The sequence below is a fragment of the Pteropus vampyrus genome, unplaced genomic scaffold, assembly GCF_000151845.1.
Source record: "Pteropus vampyrus isolate Shadow unplaced genomic scaffold, Pvam_2.0 Scaffold365, whole genome shotgun sequence".
Taxonomy (NCBI): Eukaryota; Metazoa; Chordata; class Mammalia; order Chiroptera; family Pteropodidae; genus Pteropus; species Pteropus vampyrus.
This window is the reverse complement of record NW_011889146.1, coordinates 990,268-1,002,829: the sequence shown is the minus strand read 5'-3', so window position 1 is coordinate 1,002,829 and position 12,562 is coordinate 990,268. Positions and strand designations below refer to the sequence as shown.

At 33.3% G+C, this 12,562-nt stretch overlaps 1 protein-coding gene across 1 annotated transcript in view; it reads left to right on the top strand.

Moving 5' to 3' along the window:
• DDX10 (DEAD-box helicase 10) overlaps positions 1-12,562 on the top strand; it is a 235,723-nt gene that overhangs the window by 147,114 nt on the left and 76,047 nt on the right. Inside the window, exon 16 of the mRNA XM_011379562.2 lies at positions 8,970-9,026. Within this exon, the coding sequence (XP_011377864.1) occupies positions 8,970-9,026 (57 nt within the window). The remainder of the gene's footprint in view (positions 1-8,969; positions 9,027-12,562) is intronic.

Genomic DNA, 12,562 nt, shown 5'->3' with positions numbered 1-12,562 from the left:
ATGAACCTGAAATATACTGGTTGTAGTTGTTGGGTATTTGTTATTGAGAGAACTAAAAATTTCCTGCATTGCTGCTTTCTGTATGGTACTTTAAATGGAAAATTGGCATTAATAATTTGTTAACTAAAATTTTTAATAATATTAAGAGTGTCAGTAGCTTCTCATGTTTCAGCTTATAGTCTACTTCAAGCATTTATCCAGGGGAAGATTGAGCATAAGAACATTTTGTCCTTTATTTTTAATTGTAGATAGTAATAAAGTAAATATGAAGACTCTACATAAAAAATGTTTCCCCTCTCTTTTTTGTCTTCCCTTTCAACCCTTTTCTTCCCACGTGTGGAAGTTACTACTGTATCTAGGTTGTGGAATATTATTTCTGCATCCTTTAGAAACAATTTCAAAATGACTAATCCTACATTTATTACACACAATTGTGTGCTAGGCTCTGCCCTAGGTTATGAAGATAGAATGCTTAAAGTACATGGGTTCCTCTGTCCTCAAGAAGATTATAATTAAATCATATTTAACTATGGATATTCTGTCACTGAATATTTTGTACCTCTAATTTTTTACATTTAAATTTTTGAAATGAATAAGAGATTCCCATTGTCCCAAAATCAAGATCGTAAAAATGTTAACATTGAGTCTTGCTTCTGCCCATACCTCTTATTCTTATTTATATCTCCACTCTATAGGTAAATATTTTTATTATTAATTTATCCTTCCAGTGTCTTTATGTAAATACAAATGAAGAGAAATACATATTCTTATTTTCTTCCTTTGTTACATGAAAGGTAGTATACTATATATAAATTGTTTTACATGTTTCTATTTCCACTTATTTTTGATCTTTTAAATAATTGGTTTGCTGTGGTTTTCTTGCTGCACAGTCGAACAGCAATTTTGAACTGAAGTAGGTGTGAGAGGAACTACAAGAATTTTACGTACTGCTGTTTTTGAAGTCAGTACCCCTGTAACTAAAATAGATATTAGGTCCTTTTAAAAACAAGTTAAGAGTTGCTATTTTATATAAAATAAGGATTATTTTCACAAGATGGCATTCCTTCAATATTGGAGGTTGAAAATATGTGGCCTGAAAAAAGCACAAGGAAATAACTAAAATAATCTGTCTACACAACTTTAATGTAAATGCTGCTTGTTCCGTATATGAGTAGTATCTTGGTATTTTTATCAGTAAAATTATTATTTAGTCACATATAAGTATTTGTGTATTAGAGAAAATTTCACATTGGAATAGGCATGTTTATAACAATGGCATACATAAGACACAATACCAGTGCTCAAATCAGTGATACACCGGGCTGCCATGGACCTGATTTGTGCCTAGAAGACATATTTTTCTTAAATGGCAAGTTTTAATGTTTGGCGTAATGTTTGACGGAAAGAGTGTCATACTGCACGGTGGGATACTTGCATTTGGATCTTGAATATGGCATTACCTAGTTCAACCTGAGACTATTAGTCGGCAGTTTGGACTGCACTTTCCTATTCTGAAAAGTGAGAGAATGGGAATGGGGAGTTAAATCAGAGAGATCAACTGGCTCTGTGTGTGTTGGTAAGACATGAGAATAAAATTACACTTTCCTGTTTGAAAAATGGAATTTTAATGTGTAATTTTTCCCTGCTTACAAATCGGGTTCCTTGCTTAATGATAGGGCTTTCATCCTGTTCATTTATTTTCCAATGATTACTAAAATTTTACTTTAAAAACTAAATACATTATTAATCCTGCATGAATTATTTTATTCTAATTGCTCTACTCAAATGCATTATTGGTTTTGAAATTGTATTTTTTTTTCTAATTGATTATATTACCTACTATAATGACAATTTTTAGTTCTTCTAGCATAAGGTTTTACTTTGGGCAAATGTAATTATGTTTCCTGTGAAGCTATCACTCATAATTTTGTTATTTCTATTAAAGTATATGGAGAAAAACTGTATGTCCCTAAAGAATATTTGAAATACTAACGTGAGTGTCTAGGAATAAGGTTTACTTCATGAAGATAGAAAAAGGTGAAAAAACTTTTGACACAAAATTATAAATGAGGAACATACCTGAAAGAAATTTACATGTGAAAAGAAAACTCCCTACATAATTCTATATTTGACATATATTACATATTTTTAAATGTGTCAATTTTAGAAGTTTTCATAAATTTAGGAGTATTCTTTCAGCATGTTCAAAATATTTTATGTTTATATTTTTAGTTTAAAAGGATAAGGTCTTTAATATATAAGTGGATTTAGTCTTTAGTGATTCTGTTTGAAAGTAGTTTCCTCCTGTCGTTTAAAATGGACAGCCTTGCACCTTAGTTTTAAATACGCAATCTTTCTAATGTAGGACTGGGCTGTTCTTTTTTTCCCCACTTGTCCTTGACTCATATTTTCATCTACCAAATTCTGAAAGCTCTGTAATTTGTACTGTGACTCAAGTAGCTATCTTTCTCCTAAAGATTTAGAAACCGAACAATAAGAATTTTAACTTAGAAACCAAGCAATAAGAATTTATGGCAAAAAAAAAAAAAAAGTGTAGTTTATAGCATCACAGGGAGTAGAATTTTAGCTGTTTGCTTGTTGGAACTCATAGCTACTCACCCTGCTTTGGGTTACTTAGTCAGCAGTTTTATTTCTCTTCACAAGGCTTCATTGTAGCCATTAAGCATCATTTTCTTCTGAAACCATTTCAATCTTTAGCTTCCCCTGGCATATTCATAAGTCACTACTTAAGTAGGCCTGCTACTATTTTCTCTACTGAACCTCTTGAAACCATTCATTGGAAGTGAAATTTTAGCACAAGCTATAATTTTTGCATATAAAGCCATTAGTATATTATAAATGCAAAAGCACTACTTTAGCATGGAAGCAGTCTGTTTTCCAATGATTCAATCAGAACTGTGAAAGATGGGCCATGCATCACATTATTGAAAGGATTTTAATTTAATGGAGCGAAAATCTGCTCCATGGTATGTGTCATCATTCTTAGGCCTGAAAGATTACTTGCATTTAGGGTGATAATATCTCCTATAACAGCTGAGAGTGGGAAGAGGCAATTCATTATGACATTTTCTTTCATTCCCTTAAAATTTGCTTTGAGCGCTTTATCCATTTTGAAGTGGGTGTTAGGTAACATAACCAAGTCAAAATGTGGCTCTGGACTGCTCGAAAAGATGACATCATTGCTCTAGGTTCCACTTACTACTAGCATGAACATTAGAAAGTTAGGAATGAATTAAAGGGACTTTTTAGAAAATCTGTTTTGTGTTGACAGAATTGAGTTTGCATGGAATCCGGATATCTAAACATAAATTTGTAAGCTAGTTATGAAGGAGGGAAGCAGTAATTAGGCATCTTAGGAATAGTAATAAGAGAATTAGTAACAAGTAGCAGTTAGTTACTTGTGCCCTGTCCTGAGTGCTTTAGATATATTCTCATGTGCTAAAAATTAACTTCTGAGATAAGTGAGCTAGTCTCATTTTACAGATGATAAATAAAACTAAGGCTTAGAAGGGTCAAGTAATTTTCCCAAGGCCCCCACAGCTTATAAGTAGTAGCTCTGGGACTTTTGCCACAGTCTTTGTTACTCTACAGACTTTGTTGTATTCATTAACTATTCTATTCATTTGTGTTCCTGCCAATCTCAAACCATTGGGTATTCTTTTACAACAGGGTGACTCTGAAGCAACGAATTAAAAGGTGGAGGGTGATAACAGGAGTGGAGTATTTTGAAGGACTGACAAATAATGGAAATTGTTTGTGTTTCCAGAGCAAAGTCATTGGTCTCAAATTTAGGAATAAAAAAGTGAGGTGGTTAATAGTTTCTAGTTTAGGCCCCCAAATTAGTATTACCTTTCTCTCAATGTTCATTACATAGATATATAGTTACTAGTACCAGAATCCATTTTTAAGTAGCTGTGGCCCTTTAAGAGTCTAAGGCATTGTCAGAGACTGGTCTGGCTCATAAGCTTTATGAAATTTTACTAATGTCAGAAATGTTATCATGAGGGCAGGGACTAAGCATCTGGTACTTAATTCTAAAGTGGACTTCATGAACTAAATCTTGTTTACAGAGGAGGAAAACTGATCCTCTTCCTCTATAAACCCTTCCTTCTTCCGCTTTCAGTTGTTCCTGTCATCATCACAACCGGGTTAATTATAAAAAAGGAGCCAGCTTATTACTACAGAACCTTTGCCTATAATTTGGAGATGTCCGCCTGGGACGTTTCTGTTCTTAATCTCATGAGTTTATAGCATCTTGCGATACTCAGTTCATTTTAGTACTTGAGCCCTCCTTCATATCCAGTTTCTAAAATGAGACATACTCAAAATTGCATAGATCTTATCAGTGTGTGGCAAGTCTTTGAGCTGTTTATTATCTATATTAAGTTTTTTGTTTTGTGGGATTTTCTTTTAACTCCATATGGTGTTTTGAGAGGTGTGGTGGTTGTTAGATTGGCGGTTAATAGCCGGAGACTGGGGTTAAGGAGTAGCAGTGGAGTTTGGTACTAAAGGAATTAAAGGGTTCTGAAAGATTAGGTCACAGACTACAAAGACCTGTTCCTATATACCCAGAGCCTGCCATGGGGCCTGGTGCCTAGTAGCTCAGCAGATACTTGAAGGAATTGGTTAGTCAGTCAGTGTTTTTAAGTAAAATTTTCTCCTTGTCTTCATATCCTTGTTTGTACTTAACAGATTTGTATATTGAAGACCAATGTTTATGTTGTTCAAATGACACTCTATAACAGATCAGATAACCTTGTTGTGTTCTAAATTCCTGGGAGGGATTTAGGATGATGAGGGTTTTGTTCTTGGAAGGCAAAGGGTATCTTCATGGCCAAAAATCTTGTAATCCTTCTTGTACTCACTTCTGTTGAGCCAGGTTTCTTCCCTGAAAAAGAGATTCCTGTAATACAGAAATAAGGAGAGATGTTTCCTCTTTCTCTTTGTGACAGCTGGGAACTCAGTTCCTTACCAGGCTGACGCAGTTGCCTGAGACTCATTCAGTGCTTCTTCTACCTCCCGAAATATGGATTGTATTTTCACTTCTACAAATTTGCAAGATCACCATAGAATGAAAATGGTTTAACTACATAGTCCTGACTGCTGATGAAATTTGTATTTCATGGCACTTTCTTTTCTGGAAGCTAAGGACCTGTATGTAGTATGTGAAAAGCCAAAGGAAGTATAACAGTAGCTATAAAGGGAGTTTTTTTGTACCTTGAAATGGGATTTTTCTGTTCTCCTGTCCAGGTGAATTGGATTTTTATTATTGAATTTCATGTCGTTCTTATACTTAATCTTTGTAGCATGGCAGAACTAAAGGTAAAATGTTGCCTTCATTTTGTGTGGCAAAAAATATCTTTTGGTACTAATCTATCCTCAAAAATGAAATTATAAAATAAAGGATTTAAACCATTTGAACCACATAAAATTAAGGTAAGTATGGGGGAAACCTCACTTACTGAATCTAATAAAATTCAATTATATTTTCCCCCTCAAGTCATTGTACTCCAACCTTTTATTTTTATGTCTTGTCATTTATAACATCTATATTTTTTGACAAAGAATTCTTTCCTGCCTTAAAAAAATTGTACTTTCTTCCTTATATCCATTTCCAAAATTTTGGATTACTATAATTCTGTTTCCTGTTCTTTTCCTCTGTTTAAAGACCAGTGTTTACTCTTGCCTCTTTTCAGATAGTGTTAACATAAGTTTTTAAGATAAGAATGAAAAGTTTTCTAGTTTTCCTTTTGTTTCACCCAGTATTAAAAGTATGTATTTTTTATTGCTCTTCAGTTTCATGTCGTAGTCATTTTCATTTCATATTTTCAAGGTTTTGGATATCTTTTATCTATCTGAGACTTGTGGAAGAAATCTTAAAAGGAAAGAATTATCCCATTTGCATGCACATGTGAATTCTGATAGCTAGTTGGAATCTGAAATTTAAAATGCCCTTCATTGACTATAATGAATTAATACTGGAGTTCAGTAGTAGTGGAAAATTGTCAATATATTTTTTTCTGCAGTGATTAAATTGGCTAGATGAAAAGCCCGAAAATAAAGATTATGTTTAATGTATAGAAGTGGTTTTTCTGATGTGAACATACCGAGGTTATTTTTGTAACTTTAAAGTCCCATTTTCAGATTCTCTAATGTGTTGGGAGAAGGCCAGCTACTGAATAATTACAACAAAAATTTGTGTGACTGTTAAACATGGTTAATTATCTGGTAAGACTGGCAAAAAATAATTAATGTCCGCAAATGCTATCAGGAAAAATATGCTATCAGGATGAAAAGACCAATTAGTAGCAGAACATTGTTTCTAATAAAAAGAAACACAACATTTATCTAAAACACATCGATAACAATAAAACACTATGTATGCATCTACAAAGGTAAATCAACTTTCTAATGGTGGAGAGAGGGATGTGGAAGCATCCTAGAGATGAGGGAGTGAGGACTTTGGCTCCTTTGACCCAGTTTTAGTCTTAGGTCCATAATTTACTGGCTGTATTACATCAGGCATGTTATTTAATCACTTCGATCTTCAATTTTTTCATCTGTAAAATGGGAATAATACCTCAAAAGTTTTGTTACACAGATTTAAAAATATATGTAAAATGCTTAGCACACTGCTGATACTTAATAATTTAGAGGTATTACTGTTAGTAAGAAAATAGTAATAATGAGACAAAGGAAGATGCATTTTTATAAAAGTACAATTTTATTACTTTCTAGTTATTTGATGTTTTGTATAGCTTTAGTTTTAAAATTAGTTTAAGCTGCGCAACACTTGAAAGTCACTGTGATCTTTGTAGAATAACATAAAATATTGCTCTGTTTAATTTTACCTTCTAAATCATGAAAACTTTTTGTAGGAGTTAGAACTAAGTTGTGTGTGTATTAGAGAGAAGAGAGATAAAATTACAAACACTTAATCCATAAACTAAAGCCAGTTCTCAAGCAGCATAATAATGATCATTTGTTTTAAATTCTTTTCTTTAATATTATTTTGCTACTTTATTTTGTAGTCTGCTTGTAGAAAATTAGTAATTGGTACCAACTTTTATGAAAAATTTGGGTGCAAATCTTTCGATAAACTGCCATCCATTAATGTTATTCTCCTCCCACATATTGAGGAAAACATTGAGATTATTTTACTTTCGTGGCAGAACAACTCTCAGAAATTCTTTAGAGAACCAATTCGGGGATAGATAGTGATAATAACTATTGCATTAATTGGTTACTTGTTAAAATAATACTAGATCTTATTTTCTTCTGCTATTTAAGTGACATCTGTTAAAGTCTCCAAACCTTACATTTTAGTTTTTATTAGAATGTATTGGAACAAAGCATTAGACTTAGCATTAGACCAATTTGAGATCGGTCTCTGTCACTTACGAAGCTCTTTGACATGAACAAGTCAAGTTCTGAGTTTTTGTTTCTGCATCTTTCCTTTTCCTTTGACCTTGGTCTTGGAACTTCTGAATAATCTTTAGAATATTTCTCTGTATAATTGCACATTATTTAAGTTTTATCTGCCCTTTTAGTTGTATGTTTTATTTGGAAGTTGAAATAATACTCGTTTTCTCCAAAACTGGGCTAGAGAAAGAATAATAGTCACAGAAAAGAATAATTTTAACCTTATGCATTATTTATGGGTGTGACATGTTCACAGTTGCCATTTGAATTTGAATTTTTCTTAGTTTCATTTGGAATTTAGCTTTCCTGCTATGCAGTCTGAAGCTATAGAAAGTGAATCTCTAAACTCTGTGGATTCTCTTCCTCTTTGCATTAATTAATATTTAACCTTCTTTGAGACTTTCAACATTTATGTTATAAAGGAGTCTATAAACAGATAAGATAGATAGTAGTAATCACCTGTCCTGAAATCTGTAAACAACAGAGCAACCTCAGGTCTCTCTTCAGAGTATGTATTAGAATTGATTTTTGAATCCGGGAAAAGCCATGTATGTATAAAGCATAATGGTAATGATAGGCCAGTACCCAGATTTATAAAGCTTGTTAATTCTCATGTTACTTGATATTTAATGTAATAGTGAATCATGGATGCAGTTTCATAAAAAGAAAATTATTTGCTGTTTATTCACTTTTTACATTGACCTAATAGTTTATTAAAATTTAAAAATATATATAAATTGTTAGCTATGAACTTTGGATTGAGAATAGCTTTTTAATTATGTAACACTATTTTTTAAGAGGAAAGGAAGTTTTTATTTAAAACAATTATTTTCAACTTTAGCTGGATCATTTTGTTGTTTTGAATTTTAATATCAAACACATGTATTTTTTTCTTATTTAAAAAAATTTTAGTGCTGCGTTTCCTGCCTATTTCATGATGATTGGCAAACTGATGGGGGAAATTACAAAGCAATTTAATAAAATAACGTGCTTTATAAGAGTAATCATCCATTATTTTTTATTTCAGAAAATATTGTCGTTTTTCCCAAGGATGGGGATTTATATCCTTGTAAATTCTGCTTTTAGACAAAGAAAAAGGGCAGTAGTCAAAATTGCATTTGTTTCCTTCTTTTATTCTAATAGCCAGTGATTGTGTCTTAGTCATATGTCTGATATTAAGCTAAATACTTATGTATGTTATTTTATATAGTTCTTTTACCAATTTTATGAAATATGTGCTCCTGTTATCTCCATTTTTAGATGAGAAAGTGAAAGAGAACATACATAAGTTGCCCCAAATTGCAAAGCTAGTAAGTGGTAGAAGTGGGATTTGATTCCAGATCTGTTTGACACATACTTAATGATTATGCATATGTATGCCAACCTCATAAATATTTACTCAGTTATGAATGGAAAATGAATGTCACATATTAGTTGGCTTAAAAAAATTGTTATGATTGTGTAGTCTGATTTACACCTAATAGACAGAAGTTTGTATGTTGCTAATTTTCCCCCTTTTCTTGCAGGAGAAAAGACTGAAAGAGAGGGAAGCCAGAAGAGAAGCCAGTAAGAGACAAGCAAAGGTAAGGGTTTATATTTTAATGAGAAAATGTTTGTAACAGTGATTGGAATTTAAATACCCCTCTTTTCCATCTGCCTTTTATATTTATTTATACATCATGACATTCGAAGTGGACTTAAGTCCATGTGTGCCTGTTATTTACTTTCTTATATTTATTTGTTTCCTCTGTGACACAGGATGAAAAATGCTTAAGATAATTTGTTTATTGGACTTTGCCCTACTCCTCCACAACCTTTTGTCATTATCTTTTATGCTTATTAAATATAGGAGATGGTTGACTCTGTGGGTCAGGACCGATAGGCTTTTGAACTATATCATCTTTATACTTGGTAGACAACCTATGTGATCCCAACTTTATAATAGATAACTGAAAGCATTGCTTGCTTCAGTTCAACTCCTAGAATCTAGGGGAAAGCTCTTTGTAGCTCCCACCTTCATTATATATTTTGTAGAAAAAAATTTTCAGCAGGCATATATGTACAGTTTCCCTCAAGTATATATGTACAATAATAGTAAACACCATCCATGTGTAGCAATAATTTTTATTTGGAATGTTCAACACTTAGAAATGTTCAGCTTCTGCATTCTGAGGACATTTAGTAGAAGTGATTTCCTAGAACCAAAGGGCAGTAACGTATGTCATTTCTCATGCTGTATCTCGTCGTGCTGTGCCACACTAGCCATGATTTCTTCTTGGCAGTTAGCAAAGATCTGACTCCCTTGAGTAAACCCATGTTCTCTGTCATTTTTTTCCATGCTGGCCATAGCACTTAAGAGAGCAAGTCAGAGATGATAACTCATGTTATAGTTCTGAAGTGGGAAACAATTACTCCACAGCATAAGATGAAAAGACTTCTTAAATTCAGTATTAAATATCACTCTGTCTTCAAAGGTGCCCCAAAACGAGAGCTACAGTGTGTGTAGCCTGACTGCTAAATTGGGTGGTAGAATTTCCATATGGTTTTAAAATCCTGATGTGAACTGTCATGGCATGGAAATTAGAACTTAGGGGCTGTAGTGGTAAAAATTTTAATTTAAAAAGAAAATCTTAAATCTAGTGAAAGCATTTGATATTTATGAATGAATATTGCATATTCCTATAAAAATAAACCTTCTTCAATAAGAAGCTCTTATTTCTGCATATAAAATTATAAAATGAAACCTATAATCTGGAGCCAAAAGAAAGCCCTGATACTGTATTTTCTTTGTGTGCATTCATGCATATTTGTATATTGCTAAATGTGGTTAATTTTTTTATACTTGTGGGTACCGTATGCTTTATCTTTCATAGCGGTTTAAGCTGTAAGAAATTGCTCTTACCCTTCTTGTGCCCCTTCTTTTATCTCCCTATGAATTGGTGTATGTATTTGGTTTTGATACTGTGCCAGCTGGGAAATAAACAAGCAAAAAGCTGTGAAGGTCGGCAGAGTTAGGTTTTTCAATTGGGGCAGATCTCTAGAGTGAACTCCTCCAGCCAAGCCCATTCTTTTACTCCTCACCCTCTCCCATGTTTGTCATGTATGTTTGTTTCCTGACATCTAAGAAGGGAAGAGAAATTTATTGTCAAGAGGACATCTCATTTCTGAATAACCACCAAGGATTGTTCTGGGAATAAATAGAAGAGGCTCTGCAACTGGCATGGCTTTGCTGCTCAGCCAGGAGCTTTCAATAGATAGTCTGTGTATCACTCTGAATAGTTGAGCTACCTTCATTTCACTCTTTTAAGAGTGATATTAGCAGAGGCATGAGTGAATAGGTTGTAGCCAGGACTCAGATATTCCTCAAGGCCCTAAGGACTGGCAGCTCTGACAGATTCAGGCAGACCGAAGGAGCCCAAGGAGTTAGCTTGAATTAACCTTTTTATACCCACCTTCTTTTCAAATGAAAGTGACAGGATGAAGACCTTTATGGTTTTTCAGGTGCCCCTTTGGAAACAGACTCAGAAAATATTATATGTAGGAACTCTAAAATGGTGATGGACCGAAGTTTTGTGATGTCTAAGAGAGATATGACGTGAATGATCAGGTTCCCTCTTGTATATGTGCATGCGCGCGTGCTTGTGCACTCTAAATAATGGCTAGGATAATTTTAGAATAAGCTTTGTCCTCTCCTTAATATATTTAAACATAATCATTGTGTGACTTGAGACTGTGCCTTTAGAGGCCCTTTGGTCAGCTTCAGTCTAGAGTGTCCTTCAATCTCTGAACCTGTAGGATTTCCAAATGATGCCTTTGTGGTGAAAGAAAGTGATATTTGCAGATTTTCTATACTGGGAAATATAGTCTTACCCCTTTATATCTATTTTAAGAAATCAGTGCATAGAAACAAAGTGTGAGAAAGGGACTCATAGCTGTCTTTCTCCCTTGTTTGTGCTTCCTTCAGCAAATGTGCTTTACTATGAGGAACATAGAGGATATAGAATATTTTTTTTTAATTGGGGAAAAAAGTGTTTGAATAAAAGTTAATGGAATTATCTTTATTTCGAAGAAAAGAGAAGACAATGATAATAAGAGTTTTCAAATGATGGTTGATGGTTATCTCTTCCCTGACATAGAAAGTATTCCTAAGAAAATTGCTTTAAAGTTTGAGTACAGTAAAATAAAGTTGGAATGGACTTCTCAGGAATCTAATACAACTTTTTGTTAAAAGACAGATCTAAGATCTGAGTAGATTATGTTATATGCAGTTTCAGGATTAGGAGAGCAGCATGAAGTTGAAACTTTTAAGGTTTTCTGGGTACCTAATATTTAGTGATTTGAGAGATAAAGGTCTTTTGGGTATCAAAACTAGCAGAGAAGTATTTGAATTGCACAATGAACTTTTACTTTAGCTAACAGGATGTTGTATGTTCTTATAACTTAGAAATTTTTAACAGATATAAAGAAAATAGTTTGTAGCAGTGATCAATAGACCACATTGCTTTTTGGGTTCAGGGAGATTATGTAATCCTGAAATATAGCTTCACCTCATTGTCCAGCCCTCATGTTTCTTTGATGATCACAAGTACTTGTACAAGCCTCTGGTGGCCAGAAGGATTTTCCAGTAAAGAAAGAAACAACAGGTTGAAACATGAGGAAAGAGATCCCTAGAAATACCTCAGTGCTATGCTGCCTTTGAGAAGAAAGTAGAACTTATTAAACAAAAGTATGAAGTTGATAAAACAACACTGAGTATGAAGGAACAAAGAGTAACACTTAAACAGTAGGAAGTTAAGTGTTGCTTATGATTCTTATTTTTTAGGTGTGGAGAGAATTAAAATAACTAAGACGATGTCATACATTTTGAGATTGAAGTTTTATAGTCATAAATTTTAACTTGATTTTCTCTGGTCTTTGTTGCTTTTTTATTTCAGTCACTCTGGGGCACTTTATTTACTAACAAATAGTAGTCTTAGAAAATAGTTTTTTGGATACCTACGGTGTTCCTGGTTAGTTCTTTCAGAATAGGAGAGCCAAAGAAGTAGAAGTTGTATAATTTTAGAACATGAATAGGCCTGAGGGAGATGGTCTGGAGTGGCTTCCTAATGTACTGGTCTGT